At 33.9% G+C, this 24,813-nt stretch overlaps 1 protein-coding gene across 5 annotated transcripts in view; it reads right to left on the bottom strand.

Annotated features, from left to right (window-relative positions):
* Cfap47 (cilia and flagella associated protein 47) overlaps positions 1-24,813 on the bottom strand; it is a 424,450-nt gene that overhangs the window by 221,353 nt on the left and 178,284 nt on the right. For 4 of the 5 annotated variants that reach the window (XM_058585745.1, XM_046465022.2, XM_058585744.1 and 1 more), the window contains 3 exons: positions 16,731-16,828; positions 16,358-16,474; positions 3,422-3,556 (listed from right to left, as the gene is read on the bottom strand). In XM_058585745.1, the coding sequence (XP_058441728.1) occupies positions 3,422-3,556; positions 16,358-16,474; positions 16,731-16,828 (350 nt within the window). Of the gene's footprint in view, positions 1-3,421; positions 3,557-16,357; positions 16,475-16,730; positions 16,829-24,813 lie in introns of those variants that run through there. The other variant, XM_058585747.1, reaches the window with a different exon arrangement.

The raw sequence follows: 24,813 nt of genomic DNA, 5'->3' as shown, positions 1-24,813 counted from the left end.
TAAAAACCATACAACTATATCATCTCTTATTTTAACCAGAAGGTTATACATTCTAATGGTGGAAATACGTATTGCACACTAACTGGGGTAAGGCAGACTTTGTGTTTAAATACAGCACCTCTATGTAACTATGTATATATGTATCTATCAATCCATTCATCCATCCATCTATTCATCCATATAGTTTATCTGAAGTTGGCAGTAAGGATCTTTCAACAAAGGAAATGACACATGGAAAAATCAGTTGATCATCAAGAAGTTCAAGACGAAAATTAACAATCTATATTTAACTGTTATTGCAAAGGGAAATAATTGGAGTATTTTAAACAGAGAACTTGCCTATTATAATTTTAAAAAAGGATAATCTGACTGCTCAATTCATAAAGTATTATAAGGATGTAAGTTTAAAAACATAGCTTCAGTCTGGAAATGATCATGGCCTTGTCTAGAAGCAATAGTTTAGTTAGCATTGGCTGTCTCTTCCTAAACCAGTCAGGTACAAAGTATCAGACAATCATTAGTGATTGTTATTAGTGAGAATATTTTTTGAATAATGTCAGTCCACAAAGTGTTTATGTAGAATATATTGGGGATTCAAAAAATAAATGAACAAAGAAACAAATATATTAAGAATTGACAAAGGGTTTGGGGTTGTAGTTCAGTGGTAGAGCACTTGCCTAGCATGTATGAAGCACTGGGTTAGATCCTCAGCACCACATAAATATAAATAAATAAAATAAAGGTACTGCCATATACAACTAAAAGTATTATAAAAACGGAAAGAAAATAAATTGACAAAGATTTTTTAGTCCTTGATGAAATTCTAGCCAGGCTCCTTTGAGCTGTTTCACTAGGTTCTATCTTTGGGCATGTCCTTAAGAGTCCTATTATCTATCTATCTATCTATCTATCCATCTATCTATCTGTCACTGGGGGCTGAAAAGGGGCACACTCCCATTGAGCTACATCCCCAGACCTTTTTATTTTTTATTTTGAGTCAGGGTCTCATTAAGTTGCTGAGGATGACTTCGAACTTATGATCCTCTTTCCTTAATCTCATTTATTGCTGGGATTATATACATGTGCCACCAAGCCTGATGATAGTTCGATTCTAGCAGAATCTTGCTAAGTTAGTTTAGTCAGAATCCTCTTCCTTTAATATCTAATCATCCTTCATATTGGACCAAATTCTTCATCCTCCACCATGTCCCAAGTAGGTGTCTTCTGATCATCCTGGCCTTCCTGCAGCAAGAATTTTGTTAGGTTGGATTACCCAGAATTTTTCTTTGACCCTAATGTTTCCTCTTAATAACTCTCCATTCCTTTCTTGGCCATAAATTCTTACTTAATCTTCTTATATTCAGAGTTGAGTTCAATCTCTCTCTCTCTCCTACTGCAAAATTGCATTGCAGTCCCTATACCTATTGCGACAGTACTAAATAAATTCTGCCTTATTGTTTTAACTATTGTCATGAATATTTTTTTACCAAGATGCCAGGATATCATGAAAATTACTGACCAAAAGAGGGAGAAGCCTTGGTTAAAGTGATGACCGTGAAAATTAGAGTGAGGCAAAGGTGACTAAAACATAAGTAGTCCCCAGGAGCTGTGGTCTCAGATATTTGAAAAACAGAAAAGTAACAGTATGTGTAGTTATAGTGGATCATCAGGAATATGGTAGAGATTTGGTGAAAGATTAAATTACATAATTTCCCATTCAATGAGAATTTTGGTAACTACTAGAACAAGAGTGTTGATGCTCGAGAATTCGTCCCTTCCCTCTGCCTCCAAGAATATTGGGATTTCATGTTACTTAACAATTAAAGATATTATTTCTAATGATGGAAAGACCATTCTAGTGTAGTATTTTTTATGTATGTACATATTTATGCACACTATATGCATGTATATATGTCTCTATTTCAAGTATTCATTAATGGAACAAGTGATTTTGAAGTCTCAGAGAGCTCATTTCCATTTTCTTTTTGGAAAATGATGAAAATAATAGCGGATTCTTTATGGACTATTACTGGCTTACAGTCTTGGAACTTTCATAGCCATTGCTTAGATCTTAAGGAAGCCACTTATTCTCCTTTTGTCATATTAGATATATGAAACAAAGGTATTAGATTCATCTGATGTAAGACTGTTCCAGTGATCTCAGTGTGAAATTTATTCAAAAAAAAGAAGAAAAGTTCAATTGCTTTTGAAAATTCTCAGAAAATCACTATACTTTGTTGCTTTTTTTCAATGACCACTATATTTTTTTTACTAGTTCCATCATTTATGTTTCTCTTACTGACACATAGGCATAGAGATATTTTTTTTTTCAATTTGAGAAGCCATTTGATAAGTTTTGTCTATATTTGGGAGGGTTGATAGGGTTGATAATAATGATGTTCTCTGACTTAGGCACTACCATTTATGGGGTTGATTCATAAGAGCAAAATACATCAAAGAGTCTCAATGATTTCCAAGTCACTGATTTTCTTAAATTAAAGACAAAAGCAAAGCATGTTGTAATTTAAGTTTTACATTGCATTTATATTTAATTTTTGTTTTGTTTCTTGAAAAACTTACCTGATATGTGTGAAAAGCAAAAGCTACCTCTTTATATTTAATACATAATCTTAAGGTCTGAAGATTACTTCTAGTAAAGAGATAAATGAGGAAATAAATCATTTTTTCATTTAAATATGTTTTTAATTTTTAACATTGTTATTGTTTGGATATGAGGTGTCCCCTGAAAAGCTCATGTGTTAGGCAATGCAGTAATCGCCAGAGAGGGACAACTGGGTGGTAACTGTAGACAAGTGTGGTATGGCTAAAGGAAGTAGCTCACAGGATGCATTGCTTGGACTATATCAGTCCATGGCTCCTTCCTTTCTCTTTGTTTCCTGGTGCCATGAGCTGAGCAGCTTTCCTCCAACATGCCCTTCCACCATGAGGTTCTCTCTCACTTCAGGTCCTGAACAAGAGTTGACCGACCATGGACTGAACCTCTGAAACCATAAACCCAAATAACCTTTTTCTTCTCTAAGTTGTTATAAGGTATTTTGGGCACAGTAACAAAAAAACTTAGTATACAAACATCATAATTAATGTTTATGCTTATGTATTAGCTAGTGTTAGTATTAACTTTCTCTTTTTATGGTGCTGGGGATCAAAAAAATGGCCTGGTGCATGCTAAGCATTCACTTAACCACTGAAAACATCCATAACCCAATATTAATAATATTTGATAAATGAAAGTGATTAAGTGCTATAAAGAAATATGAAGATGATATAAAGAAATATAAACAGATTTAGAAAATGGGAAATAATAGTTAACTGTAATAAATTTTGTTTTGGGAAAGAAACATCCAAAACCTTACTTAAGTGTTTAATGCCATATGTCTTGTGGCCCCACAGATATCCTTACCTGTCTTATTACAGTGTCATAGAGAGTACAATGAAATGGCACCACCTTCTTGGGGAGATATGTAGGGAGCCTTTCATACATATAGACACAAAGCATGAGCATCAGGATTGGATTTGGATCACAGATGTCAGTGGCCTAGTTCCAAAGAAGAGAAACATAAATTAGAGGATATACAGACAAAAAATACAAAGAAAGAATAGGTGTAATATACCAATATTGGATTATTTAAGACATTTTTAGCATGCTTTTGATGGACAATGACACTGAAACATAGATACAGAGAACAAAATAGTATTCTGACTTAGAAGAGCTTTACCTAAGTGTTAAAGATGATATACTCTAATCAGAACACTGACCTCACATCACAAAGATGCTGAAGTAAAAGATGACAAGAAATTTTCAAGTAAAAGTCTACAGGAGTAAATGGCACATGAAATGTGGCATAAACAATGATTGGCACCTGTAATTTTGGCTCCTCAAGAAGCTGAGATAGGAGGGTCACAATTTCAAGGCCAGCCTGGGCAACTTAGCAAGACTCTGTCTCAAAATAAATTGTTTTAACAGAAGGGCTGGGGATGCAGCTCAGTGGCAGAGTACTTGCCTAGCATTCACCAGACATGGGTTCAGTAACCAGTATTGGAAAAAAATAATTCTTGGACTTTAAATAGGTTGTGACTGGTAATGGAGAAGGTACATTCTATCAGAAAAGCAGAGCACCATGGCAGAGTACCATGGAGCAAGGATATAAAGAAGCACAGAGTTTGTTCAGGAAAGGAGAACAATTTATATCATGCATAAGGTTAGAAGGGATAAGCAGTGGGAGAAGAGTGAGTTTCGGGTCACATTGTGGAGGTTCTGGATGCCAAGATGAGGGATTTGATTTGATTTGTTTGGTACTGAGGATTGAACCCAGGGATGCTTTACTACTGAGCTACATCCACAGCCCTGTTTATTTTTTATGGCACAGGGCTCACTAAGCTGCTTAGGGCCTTGCTAAATTTCAGATGATGGCCTTAAACATGTGATCCTCCTACCTCAGCCTCTGGAGTCACTGTAATTACAGGCATGTGCCACCATGCCAGGCAGGATTTGGTTTTTGAACAAGGAATAATGAGATAAAAAGCAACAATTCAGGCAGATCAAGCTTATGGTTATTGGGAAAGTGTCTTATGCAGAACGAACAATTATAATGCAGAAAATGTAACTTCACTGATAAACAAGATAAATTAGAGATGGCTGTTAAAATTGATATAAGATAAAATTCAAAGTTACAAAGGAATAATAGCTGGGGCAATAAATGTATCCAAAATGTAAGCATGAAGATAAAAACGTAGAATCATGCAGTTGTAGGAAGGACTCTATCAGTTTATGTAGTGCATGTGATCTCTTTGAAAAAGGTGAAAGTAGTGGGGAAGATTTTTCACAGAAAAGAGGTATTGGGATTGGTGAGAGGCAGGCATCCAAAGACATACAAGACCACTAATAAATGAGCAGTTCTGTCATTGTCAATGCAAAGGGAGCTCTCAGCAGTCCCATGAAGATCTACTATGACTTAATGGCACACAACCAAGTTTATAACTGAAAATGATCTGGGCCTAGTCTGGAAGTACAAACAGTGTGAGCCAGGTTCTAATGTATTATGCAAGTGATTCTGAACTTCGGCAGCAGTTTCCAGAGAATAATGATAGCCCCTCTGGTCATCTGCTAGTTTATATTTCCTAATATACTCTTGTCTTCTTTGGAAGAAGTAAGGATTTGTTCTTTTTTGTTTTGCCAATTAGGAATAACGTTTGCCAATGAAGGTGCCTGGGGAGGAGACTGATTTAAAAATAAGCAAGTAAGTAAGTAAGTAAATAAATAAATAAATAAATAAATAAGGAATTGTCCTGCCTGCCTTAGCAGCATAGAAAGTTGCCTGAGGGTACGATTTGAGAATAACTTGGAAATATACCAAGTTACCCAAGTTTCTCATCAGTAGTCTATGACCTCACATCCCTCAATAAAGATAGTATTAAACAATAGACAAAAGTAAGTGGTTCAAGAACAAATTAAAGACAAAATATAGAACATAGAGTTTAAGTCCCACATGCATCTTTAAAGTGTAAGAAGGTAAATTTCAAAGTGAAGAATATGTCCTGGCTGGACCCTATGTATTGAACCAGTCCATGAAAGATATGATCCCAAGAGGGGCTATCTAAGGTGAGGAGAGATTTGTTTGTTGGAAAAAAAGGGAAAACTAGTAGAAAAACACTATGTATGGGCTTACATGTGGGGTTAATAAAAGTCTTTTGAACCTGCTTTAGTATCTATGATACAAAATTGTATTAGTAGAAATATAGAAATAATGTAAAAATGTACCTTTGAAAATATGATAAAAATCCAGTAATTTGGTAATTTAAAAATGTTTCTCTTAATGGAAAAACATGCCACTATACTTAGAAATAAAATAAAGGAACATTCTCATCTTTATGATACATTTAACTGAAAATAACCTAAAGCAATTTAATCCTAGACTTTTTAAAAAGGCAAATGGTAAAACATGTTTCTTTTAAAAATTTTTTATTTGATCTTTTTAGAAATACATGAGATGCTATACATACATAGAGTATAACTGGTTCTAATTAGAACACAATTCTTGGTGTTGTATACGATGTGGATTTTCACTCATGTTGTATTCATATATGAACATAAGAAAGTGATGTCTGATTCATTCTACTGTCTTTCCTATTTCCATCCTTCCTCAATGGATTAGAAAAAGGGGAATGAAAGCAAGTTATGTTTCTCTGAAAAAATATTTTCATGTGAAATTCCTTTTAAAAATATAATAATAACTTTTCCTATATAGATCCAACCTTCTAGAACATCAATTGTATTAGTCCTTTTTCCCCATGAAGATAGCATTTTTCTATTGCATTAACAAAAGAACAGGGAAGTAAACTGCTATCGTTTTGATGTTGAATATACCTTCAAAATTCCATGTGTTAAAGTCTTGGTGCCCAGCGTGGCATTACTGGAAAGTAGTGGAACTTTAATGGATGAGGATAAGTGAGAGGTCTTAGGTCAATGGGGGTGTACCCTTGGAGGGGATAGTGGGACACTGTCTCTTCCTTTTTCTCTTTCATTTCTAAACCATGAGATAAACACTTTGTTCCTTCCCATACTACTGCTGTGATGTGCTACCCTTATCAGAAGCCCAAAACAATGGGGTCTCTTGATTTTAGACTAGAACTTCCAAAAACATGAGGCAAAATAACTCTTCTATCTTTACAATTTAATTATTTCAGGCATTGTAGTAATGGAAAGTTGACTAATACAAATAAGCAAACAAAATAATAATAGAAAAAAATGCAAAAGTAGAATCTGGTAAACTAAATTCAAGTTCTACTTCTATAGAGTGCCATGCTCTTGACTGACTGAACTGGATTTCCTAGGCCTCAGTTTCATCATCAGTAGCTAGAAGAGGTGATGTGGTCCTGGCTTTATGATGGATTTAACGTGCCATTACTAACATTGCCCAAAGACATACTGCAATCCTACAGATACCACTGTTGATTTCCCAGCAGCCAATTCCTTCTTTCATCTTTACTAAGAATCCCACTTTTTGTAGGAGTTCTATTCCTTTTATCCACCACTGGTTTAGTCACAAACATGACACAATTCTTATCAATGATATGCAATTAGAAATATGCTGTGAGGTCATTGGAAGAGGTTTAGTTTTTGCAAAATGAAAAGCACAATAAGAAGTGCTACTCAGTCTCAGATCTAGCTACATGAATGATGGTGCTATGTGAAAATTTCAGCAGGAATTTTGGATTTCTTAGTGTACATGTCTAAAGGAAGCCACAAGGCTGAGAATGGCTGAGCAAAAAGAGTCCTTCATAACTTTATTGGAACACCTGAATTCCTAGAATTTTTACTGCCTGGTTAAATCTGATGCAAAATATTCCATTTCCTTATTTTTCATTAAACCTACTTTTATACTCATAAATTTGGCTATTTTAGACTTAAAGTATCCTAGGTAACAAGACAAAAGCAAACAATAAATTTTAAGGACATAGATTATCTATTCACCCTTAGCTCCCATCATTACTCATTAAATTATATACAACCTGTATAAATTATTTATTAGCTTTATTTTCTTATGTCCAATTTTACATGAGGGAATAAAATATACATGTTATCCTGAGATCAAACAATTCCCACAATATTTCTGCTTTAAGTAAAAACTATATAATTAAAAAGGAGAATACTTAATAGCTGTATCTTCCTGTTAGAAGGATTCTACAAGAGGATATAACATATACACAGCAACTTATCCAGCTGATTTTCCAGTTGTAACAAAGGGCATAATGAAAATGAAACTTAAATATTAATAAATAAGTCCAGTGCTAAATGTCACAGGAATCGAATGTGGACCAGTATAAACATCTGCATTAATTTACTACTGATGAGTTAAATTAAGGATGACATTTCTAAATCTGCCAATTGACCTGGTTGGTAACTTTGGCATCACAACTGGCTAATAAAGCCTTGGTTATTATCTTCTATGTTAATTGTCAATTTCCTCATTAATCAAATCTTGAAATGCCTCCACATTTTATCTCGCAGATATTTATTTTTAAGTATTTTCTCTATATAATAATATAGACAGCTTGACTCAACATATCTGAGGAAATCATAAAGAAAAGGAGTGAATCATAATGTTTGACGGATTATATTTCTTTGTTAATATAATATTTTATTTTATTTTTTATTGTTGGTTACTCAAAACATTACATAGTTCTTGATATATCATATTTCACATTTTTATTCAAGTGGGTTATGAAATCCCATTTTTACCCCATATACAGATTGCAGAATCACATCAGTTACACATCCACTGATTTACATATTGCCATACTAGTGTCTGTTGTATTCTGCTGCCTTTCCTATCCTCTACTATCCCCCCTCCCCTCCCCTCCCCTCCACTCTTCTCTCTCTACCCCATCTATTGTAATTCATTTCTCCCCCTTGTTATTTTTTTCCCTTTCCCCTCACTTCCTCTTGTATGTAATTTTGTATAACCCTGAGGGTCTCCTTCCATTTCCATGCAATTTCCCTTCTCTTTCCCTTTCCCTCCCACCTCTCATCCCTGTTTAATGTTAATCTTCTTCTCATGTTCTTCCTCCCTACTCTGTACTTAGTTACTCTCCTTATATCAAAGAAGACATTTGGCATTTGTTTTTTAGGGATTGGCTAGCTTCACTTAGCATAATCTGCTCTAATGCCATCCATTTCCCTGCAAATTCTATGATTTTGTCATTTTTTAATGCAGAGTAATACTCCATCATTGTGTATAAATGCCACATTTTTTTTATCCATTCATCTATTGAAGGGCATGTAGGTTGGTTCCACAGTCTTGCTATTGTGAATTATGCTGCTATGAACATTGATGTAGCAGTGTCCCTGTAGTATGCTCTTTTTAGGTCTTTAGGGAATAGACCGAGAAGGGGAATAACTGGGTCAAATGGTGGTTACATTCCAAGCTTTCCAAGAAATCTCCATACTGCTTTCCAAATTGGCCGCACCAATTTGCAGTCCCACCAGCAATGTACAAGTGTACCCTTTTTCCCACATCCTCGCCAGCACTTGTTGCTGTTTGACTTCATAATGGCTGCCAATCTTACTGGAGTGAGATGGTATCTTAGGGTGTTTTTGATTTGAATTTCTCTGACTGCTAGAGATGGTGAGCATTTTTTCATGTACTTGTTGATTGATTGTATGTCCTCCTCTGAGAAGTGTCTGCTCAGGTTCTTGGCCCATTTGTTGATTGAATTATTTGTTTTCTTATTGTTTAATTTTTTGAGTTCTTTGTATACTCTGGATATTAGGGCTCTATCTGAAGTGTGAGGAGTAAAGATTTGTTCCCAGGATGTAGGCTCCCTATTTACCTCTCTTATTGTTTCTTTTGCTGAGAAAAAAACTTTTCAGTGTGAGTAAGTCCCATTTGTTGATTCTAGTTATTAACTCTTTTGCTATGGGTGTCCTATTGAGGAATTTGGAGCCCGACCCCACAGTATGTAGATCATAGCCAACTTTTTCTTCTATCAGACGCCGTGTCTCTGATTTGATATCAAGCTCCTTGATCCATTTTGAGTTAACTTTTGTGCATGGCGAGAGAAAGGGATTCAGTTTCATTTTGTTGCATATGGATTTCCAGTTTTCCCAGCACCATCTTTGTTGAAGATGCTATCCTTCCTCCATTGCATGCTTTTAGCCCCTTTATCAAATATAAGATAGTTGTAGTTTTGTGGATTGGTTTCTGTGTCCTCTATTCTGTACCATTGGTCCACCCGCCTGTTTTGGTACCAGTACCATGCTGTTTTTGTTACTATTGCTCTGTAGTACACTCTGAAGTCTGGTATCGCTATACCGCCTGATTCACACTTCCTGCTTAGCATTGTTTTTGCTATTCTGGGTCTTTTATTTTTCCATATGAATTTCATGATTGCTTTCTCTATTTCTACAAGAAATGCCGTTGGGATTTTGATTGGCATTGCATTAAACCTATAGAGAACTTTTGGTAATATCGCCATTTTGATGATGTTAGTTCTGCCTTTCCATGAACAGGGAATATTTTTCCATCTTCTAACATCTTCTTCTATTTCTCTCTTTAGGGTTCTGTAGTTTTCATTTTATAAGTCTTTCACCTCTTTTGTTAGGTTGATTCCCAAGTATTTTATTTTTTTTGAGGATATTGTGAATGGAGTGGTTGTCCTAATTTCCATTTCAGAGGATTTGTCGCTGATATACAGGAATGCCTGTGATTTATGTGTGTTGATTTTATATCTTGCCACTTTGCTGAATTCATTTATTAGCTCTAATAGTTTCTTTGTAGACACTTTTGGGTCTGCTAGGTATAGAATCATGTATTCTGCAAATAGTGATAATTTAAGTTCTTCTTTTCCTATTTTTATGCCTTTAATTTCTTTAATCTGTCTAATTGCTCTGGCCAGTGTTTTGAGAACTATGTTGAACAGAAGTGGTGAGAGAGGGCATCCCTGTCTTGTTCCAAATTTTAGAGGGAATACCTTCAATTTTTCTCCATTCAGAATGATGCTAGCCTGAGGCTTAGCATAGATAGCTTTTACAATATTGAGGTATTTTCCTGTTATCCCTAGTTTTTCTAGAGTTTTGAACATAAAGGGATGCTGTACTTTGTCGAATGCTTTTTCTGCATCTATCGAGATGATCATATGTTTCTTATCTTTAAGTCTATTGATGTGGTGAATAACATTTATTGATTTCCGTATATTGAACCAGCCTTGTATCCCAGGGATGAATCCTACTTGATCATGGTGCACAATTTTTTTGATATGTTTTTGTATCCAATTCGCCAGAATTTTTTTGAGGATTTTTGCATCTAGATTCATTAGAGATATTGGTCTGTAGTTTTCTTTCTTTGAAGTATCTTTGTCTGGTTTAGGAATCAGGGTGATGTTGGCCTCGTAGAATGAATTTGGAAGTTCTCCCTCTTTTTCTATTTCCTGGAATAGCTTGAAAAGTATTGGTATTAGTTCTTCTTTAAAGGTTTTGTAAAACTCTGCTGTATACCCATTTGGTCCTGGGCTTTTCTTAGTTGGTAGTCTTTTGATGGCTTCTTCTATTTCCTCAATTGATATTGGTCTGTTTAGGTTGTCTATATCCTCCTGACTCAATCTGGGTAGATCATATGACTTAAGAAATTTATCGATGCCTTCACTATCTTCTATTTTGTTGGAGTATAAGGATTCAAAATAATTTCTAATTATCTTCTGTATTTCTGAAGTGTCTGTTGTGATATTGCGTTTTTCATCCCATATGCTAGTAATTTGATTTCTCTCTCTTCTCTTCGTTAGCATGGCTAAGGGTCTGCCGATCTTATTTATTTTTTCAAAGAACCAACTTTTAGTTTTGTCAATTTTTTCAATTGTTTCTTTTGTTTCAATTTCATTAACTTCAGCTCTGATTTTAATTATTTCTTGCCTTCTACTTCTTTTGCTGTTGTTTTGCTCTTCTTTTTCTAGGATTTTGAGATGAAGTGTGAGATCAGTTATTTGTTGGTTTTTCCTTTTTTAAAGGAATGAACTCCAGGCAATGAATTTTCCTCTTAGAACTGCTTTCATTGTGTCCAATAGATTCCGATATGTTGTGTCTTTGTTTTCATTTATCTCTAAGAATTTTTTAATTTCCTCCTTGATGTCTTCTATAACCCATTGATCATTCAGTAACCTATTGTTCATTCTCCAAGTGATGCATAATTTTTCCTTCCTTCTTTTATCGTTGATTTCCAGTTTCATTCTATTATGATCAGATAAGATGCATGGTATTATCTCTACTCCTTTATATTGTCTAAGAGTTGCCCTGTGACATAATATATGATCTATTTTTGAGAAGGATCCATGTGCTGCTGAGAAAAAAGTGTAACTGCTTGATGTTGGGTGGTATATTCTATATATGTCAATTAAGTCTAGGTTATTAATTGTGTTATTGAGTTCTATAGTTTCTTTATTCAACTTTTGTTTGGAAGATCTGTCCAGTGGTGAGAGAGGTGTGTTGAAGTCTCCCATGATTATTGTGTGGTGGTCTATTAGACTCTTGAACTTGAGAAGAGTTTGTTTGATGAACATAGCTGCACCATTGTTTGGGGCATATATATTTATGATTGTTATGTCTTGTTGGTGTATGGTTCCCTTGAGCAGTATGTAGTGTCCCTCTTTATCCCTTTTGATTAACTTAGGCTTGAAATCTATTTTATTTGATATGAGTATGGACACTTCTGCTTGTTTCCGAAGTCCATATGAGTGATATGATTTTTCCCAACCTTTCACCTTCAGTCTATGTATGTCTTTTCCTATCAAATGCGTCTCCTGTAGGCAGCATATTGTTGGATCTTTTTTTTTTTTGATCCACTCTACTAGCCTGTGTTTCTTAATTGGTGAGTTTACGCCACTAACATTTAGGGTTATTACTGAGATATGGATTGTTCTTCCAGCCATATTTGTTTATTTATGTTACTTAACATGGTTTGTTTTTCCTCTTTGATTATTTTTTCCCTTTACTGTACTACCTCCCACTGTTGGTTTTCATTGTTATTTTCCATTTCCTCTTCCTGTAATGTTTTGCCAAGGATGTTTTGAAGAGATGGTTTTCTAGCTGCGAATTCTTTTAGCTTTTGTTTATCGTGGAAGGTTTTAATTTCATCTTCCATCCTGAAGCTTAATTTCGCTGGATACACAATTCTTGGTTGGAACCCATTTTCTTTCAGTGTTTGAAATATGTTGTTCCAGGATCTTCTAGCTTTCAGAGTCTGTGTTGAAAGATCAGCTGTTATCCTGATTGGTTTACCCCTAAATCTAATCTGCTTCCTTTCTCTTGAAGCTTTTAAAATTCTCTCCTTATTCTGTATGTTGGGCATCTTCATTATAATGTGTCTAGGTGTGGATCTCTTATGATTTTGCACGTTCGGCATCCTGTAGGCTTCTAGGATTTGGGATTCTGTCTCATTCTTCAAGTCTGGGAAGTTTTCTCGTATTATTTCGTTGAACAGATTGCTCATTCCTTTGGTTTGGACCTCTATACCTTCCTGTATCCCAATGACTCTTAAGTTTGGTCTCTTGATGTTATCCCATATTTCTTGGATGTTCTGCTCATGGTTTCTTAAGAGTCTCGCTGAGTTGTCTATGTTCTTTTCAAGTTGAAATACTTTGTCTTCATTGTCTGATGTTCTATCTTCTAAGTGTTCTACTCTGCTGGTAGTATTCTCATTTGAGTTTTTAAGTTGGTTTATTGCTTCCTGCATTTCTAGGATTTCTGTTTGTTTGTTTTTTATAACCTCTATCTCCCTGTATAGTTGATCTTTTGCTTCTTGGATTTGTTTATGTAATTCATTGTTGAAGTGATCTTTCATTGTCTGATTTTGCTGTCTGATGTCTTCCTTGAGACTCCAGATCATCTGAAGCATGTAAATCCTGAATTCTTTATCTGACATTCCATCTGCTGCAGCTATTACCTCTTCTAAGGCTGAATTGACCTGCATTGCTTGTGGTCTTTTCGTTCCTTGTCTTTTCATACTGCTCGCGTTTCTTTCTGCTTGGTGAAACTGTTGTGTTCTTGAATTTTCCCCCTATATATTTATATTGCTCTTGTATAGTTGCAAAGTCTCCCTTGCAGGGGCGGGCAGCGGCTGTGCTCCTCCTCCAATTGGGGTGATCTGTCTATCACGCCGGCGGGCCGCTGGGCCCCTTCTCCAGGTCGCGTGGTCTGCCTACCTTGCGGGCAACGGCTGAGCCCCTCCTCCAATAGGGGTGATATGTCTACCACGCTGGCGGGCCGCTGGGCCTGTTCTCCAGGTTGCAGGTCTGCCTAACTTGCAGGCGCGGGCGGCGGGCAGCGGCTCTGCTCTGCCCCTCCTCCAATTGGGGTGATGTGTCTACCACGCCGGCGGGCCGCTGGGCCTGTTCTGCCGGTCAGTTGCAGGTCTGCCTACCTTGCAGGCGCGGGCAGCGGGCGGCGGCTCTGCTCTGCCCCACCTCCAATCGGGGTGACGTGTCTACCACGCCGGCAGGCCACTGGGCCTGTTCTGTGGGTCCGGATTATATTTCTAAACAAAGATATTTGAAGTTTCTTGGGAACTGCCACCAAAGTCTCAAGAGCCAGCTTAAACACTGGGTCCCATGTAACTTTTCCTGGTTTCTTTATTATAATGATTTCTTGCCTCTGAGTCTCATAGTACATTGTTTCTTTATTACCCCATTAACTGTCTTCTTTGCATCAGTCTTTTCTCATTTGCCTATTATTAGTGTGAAAAATCTTTCATTATGTTTTATGTATGAAATGTCTCCCCAAAGCTAACAATAGGATTATGAGAGTTGTAACCTAATCAGCAGATTAATCCATTTGATATATCAATATTTTGAAAGGACTTTAGTACTGGGTGATAACTGTTGGCAGGTTGAGCATGGCTGGAGTAAGTAGGTCACTGGGGGCATGCATGCCTTTGGGGTTTACATTTTCTCCTCAAAATGTAATGCCCTTCTTGTTAGCTCTCTCTGCTTCCTGGCTACCTGAACTGAGCAGTTTTTCTCTACTACACCCTTCTGCCATGCTGTTCTGCCTCATCTCAGGCCCAGAGCCATGGTGTTAGCCAACTATGGTCTAAACCTCTAAAACCATAATGCCAAAATAAACTTTTAAACCTCCTATAAATCATTCTGGTTAGGGATTTTGGTCATGGCAACACAAAGCTGACTAACACACCTTTGAAGATGTAGGTAGAGTTTAACTATATATGTACCTCTGTAGGGTCTATCCTGTATCATTCATGAAGGAGATTCAATAATTTTTGAATTGATGGATACTGTAAACATTTCATTCTTCCAAACCAAGGTCTTTTTTAAGATGTTGTCTTTAAAACTGCACTATTAAAAAGAACTCTCTGACCAAAAATTTCTCTTTACACCTCTACCAATAGGAAAGAATTTAATTTTCAGGCCTGTTGCAAAATGACTTTAGTATGCAAATTACTTTAACATAGAAAGAAAGTAAGCAATTGCAAAGCTCATTTCTCCAGCAATTATAAAGAACAATTATATATAGACTATATTTGGACCTGAGCATCAATCTTTCTGGAAGATATAATGAAAAATTCATTACTGTCCTTTCTTTTTGCTCTTCTTTTGTAGCTAGCCACCAGATCTAGACAACCTCATGATTTCTCTTACATCAACTTATTATTAGCAGTTACCATTCAAAATGATATGACTAGATATGACTAGAAAAGTAATTTCTGTGCTCTTGGACTAATTGAAATTACATTCTGCTTGATCTGTGCTCCCTGTGGATAGCTTTTCTCCTCTCAGTCCATCCTGATCATTGTTACAAAAGTAAAAGCCTTTATTCCCATAATGTACACAGTAACCTCCTGACTTTTTCTGCTGATATCCAATATCCCATATGTACCTATATTTACATCTCTAACACCAAACTTCAACTATGGAAACCTATTCACAAAATATCCTTAATGGACATCATTTTCCCATACAACCAGTCTGTTTATGCTATTTCCTCTGAGCAAACAACTTCTTTCACCCCTTGAAATCCAAATACAATTTACCTTTTATGATCCCAACTTAGTCATCCCTTCTTCACAATGTCATTGGTGTACAGACTACCTCACATTGATCTCTTCCTTCGTCTGAATTCTTACTACATATTTTGCAAATATTCATATTGATATTTGATTAAATGAGCAAAACATCTTTTAACAGATATGCATCATGATGACTCAATAAATTTATATATTTTTCAAAGTTAGGAATCATTTATTATATCATTTCATTATCCCTAAGTAACAAAGGGGTCATAAGATAGTAAATACATAATATATTTTTGAATATTGCCATTGAAAACTTGGTGTGAAAGGTCAAATGGAATTATTACTTGCAATTCAATTTATATAATGAAAATGTATATTGCCATTGTGACCTCTATATAGATATTTATTTCAAACCAAAAGTGAAAACTTTCATTATCTGATACTAAATTACAAGACAATTCAACATCTATATTCCTATAATTACCTCTCCTTTTAATTCATTTTTAGACAAAGAGTAATGTTAATAATGTACCTAGGCTTTGTTCTTATGGTTTCAGACACCTAGACTAGAAGTTCTTTTTATTACATATACTTGAAGAGATATAATCATTATATTATATGTAACATCAAATAATTATATACTATAACTTTTAACATCTAGTAGGGTTTTGTAGAGTCATGTTTCAATTACCAAACTTTAAGAAAAGTATGAATTTTTTCAATTTATATTTAAAATTTGGGAACAAAGGAAGATTATAAAGGAGTAAACAAAAAAGAAACTCATAAAATATATATAGAATGTGTGCTATAAAGGAACCAACCTGTATGTTCAAGTCAAAGCCAATTTCATAAAGACTATTTATAATAATCAGACAATTGTGAAGATACTGTTCAGGACGTCTTGGTCGTGTGTACATATTTACAAAATGAGACTTGATCTGGAAAAGGAAACAATCCTTATTAATAGAATAAAACTGCTGCTTTTCAAGTGTCTTCTGTAGTGCAGCAAGGACTCATGTAAATATTAACATTTGTAAGTAACAGATTATTGCAATAAAGTGCACAAATAAGCAAAAAGGCAATGCTAGTCATTCAGATTCATCTTTTTGAATTAAAACTAAGACATTTAAAATAATAAATTTGCAGAATATTATGCTTCAGCCTTTAATCACCAAGTTCTGTTAAATGACTTACCAAAAATGGGCAGTAGGCTGCCAACTGTGTTGCCAAAACAAGGCCATCTAAAAGGTCTTTGTCAAAATTTACTATCCATCTTTCAGAGGGAACAGAATCTATTTCAAAGAAAAAGAGTAAACAACAGTAGTTTTACTTTGTTAAAAGATACCTTATAGCAAATTGAGCTATAATGAGAGAAAATTTTGCCTTTGTTTAGAGAACAAAAAGCATATTATTTTGCTAAGAAAAATAAATTTCAAACAGAGTTTAGTACCATGAAATATATCTATCTGTAAGGCTTTAAAGACAAGCTGTCCCCTTCATTTCAATATGAAACTCTTTGAAAAACATACTATCATGCATTAATGTAAGAGAAATCCAATATTTAAAGACTATTCATCTTGTTGAGTATCTTGAGGTTCATATGTTTAATCAACAATCATGAACATGCATGTGTAAGAGGTTCAAAAGATGTGCTACTACTTGAATCTCTAGAGTTGTAGTGTCAGATTTCTTTATTTGTTGTAGAAATTCTTACACATGTAGAACATGTGGAAGAGGTTGGAGATTTATGGTTTAAACAAATCAGAACTGACCTATAAAAGATAATACAAGGGACTGGGTATGTACTACAGTGGTAGAGCACTTGCCTAGCATGCATGAGGCCTTAGTTTCTATACCCAGAACTACATAAAACAAAAAGAATATAAGATGGAGGAATAATGAAAGAATCCTCAACTACAGAAATGATCACTATGCCGAGACTGGAACAAAAAGTATCTGCATATTAAGTAAGTATCTGAAAAACTTTCCTAAATTGGGAAGAGGGGTAGAAATAATTGCTAGGTTGAATGCAACATTTTAAGTTTCCAAAACAGCTAAGATTCTTCTTAGTTTGAGGATAAATTCCAATCAGAAATCAAAGAGAAAAAATGGTGATCATCACAAATACCCCCAAATTCCTTGAATCCCATTTTATATGAAGAACAATCCAAAATAGGATGTATTCATGATGCATATTTTAATTTCACAAACTAGGATTGGTTTACATCTGCAAGGGGAAGACTTCAGTTTTTCTCTTGAACTATAGATATTCCCTACTTCACAGAAAGTTCTTGGAACTTTTTCACCTGAAATGCTCCAATTTTTTTTTTCTGATGGAATCTTACAACTTTATGTTTGATAACAGGTATAGTGTCATCAAAACAATTATTTTAAATGCAGATTGCTGGTTGGCTGAATAATGATAAACCAAATGTGCTTCTCCTCTTTTCCAGCCTTGAGGCATAATTGACAAATAAAAGTTGTACATCTTTAAGGCATATGTGGTATTTTGATATAGGCATATCTTCTGTAAAGATTCCCATAATCAAGCTAATTAATATACCTGTCACTACATGGTTACCATTGTATATGTGTGTATGGGGGTGGGGATCACTTAAAATCTACTCTCAGCAAATCTAAATGTGTTTCTCTTAATTTACCATCTACGGATTTCAATAAATAATAAAGATTTTTCACTTTTATAACCAGTATTTCTTTTTCTCAGAAGATATGAAGTAATATCCTTTCATCTGAAAAAGGCAATTTACTAGCCGTTTACATTGATAGTAATCAGTCAGCCAGCAATGGATATAAATTGCATCCACCAGAGAGCAAATGCACATCCTGTATAGACATTAGCGAAAGGATAAAAACTCCATTGCAAGAGTTTAGTCTTCATCATCTGGCGCTTTTTTTCCAAGCCCACCATTGCCCACCAAATTCCTTAATGCAATCCAACCCTGGCAAGGGTACATAGGAGTCTTCCTTGTCCCTATACCAGGTCTGCACTATGGAGAACATGATCTACGGATTCACTCCAGTTATCTCTGTGAGTCACCAGTGGATGAAGTTCAGGGAGTGAAACTTGCAAGAGAATGCAGCATACTTGAAGTGTGGCCCCTTGGAGCTTAATACTCTCACTGGACTCAATCAATTAAACAAACACCCTAACTCAATTCTTCTAGTTGTATTTACCATAAGTACACCATGGTTATCATCTCATCTGTTCTTGTAAGAATCCAGTCCCTCCACGGATTTTGGACTACTTTCTTGCCTTGCAGCCCCAGTTTTCTGGATATTTTAAGAAAAATCTAGAATTTGTTGTTTGTCTCGATTTTGCTGTTATTACAAGGGTGGGAGCAGAGATTTTTCTAGTTTTCCATTCTCTTCAGCAGAAATCAGTGACACCTATTTTTTGTTCAACCTATCACAACTTTGGAGCTGCTTTGATTATTACTTACCAGTAGTCATAAGCTGTTGATGCTCAAACATGGCTTTCAGTAAGAATAGAATGGCAGTGATATTTCAGAACAATGTTGGGAAAAAGTAAAACAAAACTTTAAAGCTCTTCTTTAATCTCACATCCCATGCCTGTATCTTGTCTTTTATATCCAAGGCTGCTGCCAAGCCCTCACTACAGTTACCATAGCCTTAGGAATGTCAAAGATTCTCTTTGCTTTCATGATAGTTCTTTTGATACAAAATATTCTTTCTTGTATACTCCCCCTAAGGTTTTGCTTCTCAATGTGAGCTAGGCGAATCAGCAATACCAGCATCAAATGGAAGCCTGCTGAAAATGCAGAATTTTAGGTCCAATCCAGCATTTAACTAAGGTATAAAAATAGCTTAATAAAAATCTCTCCAGGTGAGAAGAACTCTTCCATCTGAGAAGAGTTGGACTAGGTTGTTCTGTTTTGTTTGTTTGAGAGGGAACCAGCAATCTACTCTAGTGACCATTTGTCAGGAACCAGAAAATTCAAATGATGATTGACACGTTTTAAAATTTTATTTTGCAAGTTACACTTTTGTCTATTTTTACTTGACATTACCTTAAATATAAAGATACATTAAAATAGTAATAAAAATGCTGATCCTAAATGGTATTAAGAATTAAGAGATTTTGAGATTAAACATAAAATTGAATCATTTAATACATGCTCTCACTTACTTTTTAGTATAATTTCTATGTAAATTCTATTTTTAGCTTATTATAACTAGATTTTTAAAAAAATTTACTTGAACATGGACACAATACCTTTGTTTTATTTATTTATTTATTTTATGTGGTGCTGAGGATCAAAGCCAGTGTTTCACACATGCTAGGAAAGCACTCTACCACTGAGCAACAACCCCAACCTCTATACTAGATATTTATAACAGAAATAATTCATATAACAAATTTCACCCACTTTTAATTGTTCAATTTATTGCCATTTAATACATTCAGAGTTGTATGATCATTTCTACTATGTTTAGACTATTTTAACTCATTTTTTACTTATCAAAAAATAATTCTATATACTTAACAGGTAGAGTGCAAAATTTCAATACATGAACACAATGTTTGATACTCAAATTAGGAAAATCAGCACATCCATAATCTAAAACATTTATCATTTATTTGTGTTGAGAACATTCAAATTCCTCTCTTGTAGCTATTTTGAAATAAATATACAGTAAATTATATAGTTACCTTATTATGCCATATAACTTATTTTTATCAACACAAAGAAATCCCATAAAAAAATTCTTAGAGTCTCCATATTCTAGAAAAACAAATCTGCTGTATGAAATTGCCTATTCTGGGCATGTCAAAAAAATGGAATCATAAAATATGTGCTATCTTGTATTCCAGTGTTTTCACTCAGCATATTTTGATCCATGTTTTAGCATGTATCAAAGCTTCACTACTTTATATGGCTAAATAACATTAGAACTTTTGAATGCATATATATTTAATACATATATTCACATAGTATAATATTATTATTATGTATATTAATAAAGTAGAATATATGCACACACACACAAATAAAATGGTTTGTTTATCCCTTTATAAGTTTATGGGCATTTGTGTTGTCTCTGATGTTTGGCTATTATGAATAATGATGTTATGGACATTCATACAAGGTTTCTGTGTGGATATATGTTTTCTATTATCTTGAGTAAACAAACTAATGAGTGAAATTGCTGGATCATATCACTAATCTAGTTTTTAAGACTTTGTTTTTTAAAAGAACTTTTAGAGTCATAGCAAAACTGCTGAGAAAGTACAAAGATTTCCCATATATTCTGTGCCCCAATGCATGCACATCCTCTCTTATTGGTTAATTTATTTTTTAACATTTTGAGAAACCACCAAACTATTTTCTAAAGTGATTCTACCATTTTACAATCCATTTAGCAATGCATGTAGAGTTCCAATTTCTACAAATCTTTGCCAATACTTGCTATATTCTCCCTTCCTCCTCCTCCTCCTCCTCCTCCTCCTCCTCTTTTTTTTTTTTTTTTTTTTTTTTTTTTTTTGCAGTGCTAGGGATAAAACTCTCTTTTTTAAATTTCAGTTATGCAAGTTGGTGTCAAGTGCCATCTCATTGCTGATTTGCTTTGCAATTCCCTAATGAGTAATTATGTTGAGTGTCTTTCCATGTATTTATGAACTATTTACTTATCTTCATTTTAGAAATGTTTTTTGAAATCCTTTGCCCATTTTTCAATTGGGTTATTTTTCTTTATATCTTAATGCGAGGTTTATATATATTCTCAAAACAAGTGCCTTGTTGCATATATGATTTTCTGTTTCTGCATCCATTGAAATATTCATTTGCCTTGTTTTTACTGTGATATTCTGTATTACAGAATCCACTTTGCACACGAGATAAATTTCATCTGGTAATTATTGTTTAACTCTTTGTATATGTTGCTGGATTCTGTTTGCTAGTAATTTTGAGGATTTTTTTAATATGTATCCTGAAAGATAACAGTACACTTTTTGTTTTAAAACACATTTGAAATGCAATGTAATATATGCTTCAATGTAAAAATAAATCACACTGTAGAGGAAGTTAAATTATGAAAATATGTAAATTAATGTTCATAAGATAATTATGTACAAAGATATAAGTTCAGCTCAATCATGTGAAAGTAAAATAACATATGTGATACTTTGTAGAATTTCCACATAAATGATCATTAAACTGGAAGAAAAGTAAAAAAAATTTAAAACCAAGATGATAATTACTATGGAGAAAGAATAAATTAAAAAATGAAGGCATAAGAAAACAGTATTGAAAATAAAGAAAATAATTTAGAAGTCATAAATGATTCAACATATACAATAATTTACAAATAATATTGTGCTAATATTTTTTTAGAGAGAGAGAGAGAGAATTTTTTAATATTTATTTTTTAGTTTTCGGTGGACACAACATCTTTATTTTTTTATTATAATTTTTTTTTTCTGTGGTGCTGAGGATCGAACCCAGCACCCTGTGCATGCCATGCAAGCACACTACCGCTTGAGCCACATCCCCAGCCCCTGGGCTAATATTTTTAATTTGATCAAAGACACTGATTTCATAAAAATATGCTATCAAGTCTCACAAAAGGGGAAATTAAAAATGAGAATAATTACATAAAAGTTAAATAGCTGGTTTGTTATTAAAAATAACTCCACAAAGAAAACAAAAGTCTCAATGGTTTTACTAATGAATTCTACAGAATTCAAGAAATAGATAAATGTCACTTTTACAGAAACTTTTTCAAAATTACAAAAGAAGGAATGTTCTTCTAGAAATTGGTTGAGATTTGTATGAACTGCAAAAAAATGCAGAAAAAAATCATAGGCGAATTATCATATGGGGTCCCACATTTGTATTTTATTCCCAAGTTGATTCCAATGTGAATTCTCAAAGTAGCAATAAATTAAAATATAAGGAAGATACCAGCAAGGTGTAAGAGGACACTATCAGGAAAAATATATTTCTAAGGTTAGTTAATATTTAAAAGTCAATTTTAATTTAGCAAATTAAGATATATAGTTAATACCATTCCTTATAAAATTCCTAGAGAACTAAGGAGAGAACTTTTGGCATAGTGAAAATAATCTACAAAATAATCCTACAGTAAATATCACTGAATGTACTCTTTTGAGTATGAAAAAGATCAGCTATAATAAAAGATCATCTATAGTTATAAAAAGTTAGAAAATGCTATTAATTTCTCAGTTTCAACAAGTATCTGAGACTTATGAGGAATATCAAAAATAGCTCATATGTCAAATTTACAAAGGGGATAACTTAGAACAGCTTTCAAATTTTTCAACATCTCACTCACTCTGAGAACATAAAAATGTTTAGAGGCAAGTAAAGCAATTCATTGATAGGGGAGGAGTGATCAGGCTGATATCTAATTTTCAAAGCTATTTTGCACATGTAACACAATAGAGCACTATTCAGGATTCAGAGAACAATAAAGAATGATCATCAAATTTTATATTTAGTTAAGATGTCATTCACATATAAATAAGATTAAGATGTTTACAAAAAGAACTAAGAGACTAGAGACCCTTGAAGTGACAATTAGAAAAAGAAGATGATTTTGGAATTCAACCATCTAATAATTGAATAAAAAATAAAAATTACTTCAGATAACATTATACTTGCACAATGATTACAGAACATAAATGCTATAGGTATTGACAATATGTATAATAAAGAACAAAAATGATTACATAGGAAGGTAGGTGAGAGAAAATTAGGGTAATCTGTCTCAACTGTCGTGGCAATGATTATTAATACTATGTAAAATCAAAATGTGGCAATATTTTTAAAAATCTCAGAATTCATAATGTTAGTCAAAATTATTCCTTTTAAATTAAAGACATATTTCAGGAAATTTTATTTCTTACAGTGCAAACATTTATCTTATATGGAGTCTCTACACACACTAATCTTATCTATTATTTCTAAATTTACCCACATTAGGGTTTTTAGCCTTCACAGTGCTTCAGAATCAACAAAAATCTTCTAAAAGCTTCACATGTACAGGGAATATTCCAAATATTCAGTTTTAATTGACCTGTGGTGGGGTCCCATATTTGTTTTTTATTCCCAAATTGACTCCAATGTGCATTCAGACTTGAAAAATCAGTACTGTGGATAAAAAAAAAATTGAAACACATCTGGGGCTATCAGGAAAGAATTATAACAATTCTACACATTTATATTAAAGAAGCCTATGATTTATATTTTGAGGGGCAGTCTTATACAATGATACTTAATATGAACCCTGAAGTAAACTGCTTGGACTCAGTTTCCAGCTGCACCCTTTCCTGGGAAAAATTAATAGACCATTCTGTTTTAGTTTTCCTGTTAAATAATATTAATATTTAATTACAAACATTAAATAAATGAAGATATATAAAATACTGGAGTCAGGCAAGAAAACATCAGATGGCAAATCAATGTATATTTATTTATGTGTTTGTCTATATTTAAAAACACAATATATACATATATATGTACTTATTATGTATATAAATATACATATTTATCAATTTTTTTCAGTTCAGTGAGCAACTGAACTGAAATCAGGGGCAACTTTAAATAGTACATAAAAGATAAATGTTACCAAAATACTCAGAACTCTCCAAAACAAATAGTATTTTTCATTTATAATAACTATAATTGTCACAATGAAAAACTGTTGAAATAAGTGTAAGTCAAACAGTATACAGAGCTCCTTTGAATAGACAGTACAAAATGCTCCAATTTTAGGATTTTGTTACCATATAGTTAAATGAAGGTTCTTAATCCTGTCAGAAATTCCACTTTACACTACAAAGTAGTATTTGCTGCTCTCAGAGTCACCAGATAATTACAGGATGATAAAATTTCTATTAGCAATCCAATATAGCAATTGAAGCAAAGGATCCAACAGAATACGACAGAGGATACTTTATTACAGGCATAACCTACTGAAGAAGACACTGTCACTAAAGTCTGAAAAACTGGTTAATTGGTAAAAAAGTTAACTACACTGCAGTGCTAATGATAAAACAACTTAACTTCACATAATACAAACAGCAACTGGAAACAAAAGGCTGGGTATATAAGAATAAATTTACCTCCTGGCAATTACTGTCCCATATTTACATGAGACAGATGCCCATTTACTACATAGAAGATGTTTTTTATTGATTTTAACAACTTTTTAAAAAATTACCACATTCCATGGAGTTTCAAACATGGGATGAATCTCTTTTTATATAAGTAAG

Source organism: Marmota monax, unplaced genomic scaffold (genome assembly GCF_021218885.2).
Source record: "Marmota monax isolate L192 unplaced genomic scaffold, Marmota_monax_Labrador192_F-V1.1 WCK01_AAM20220418_F8-fsc00158, whole genome shotgun sequence".
Taxonomy (NCBI): domain Eukaryota; kingdom Metazoa; phylum Chordata; class Mammalia; order Rodentia; family Sciuridae; genus Marmota; species Marmota monax.
This window is presented reverse-complemented; position numbering and strand designations above follow the sequence as displayed.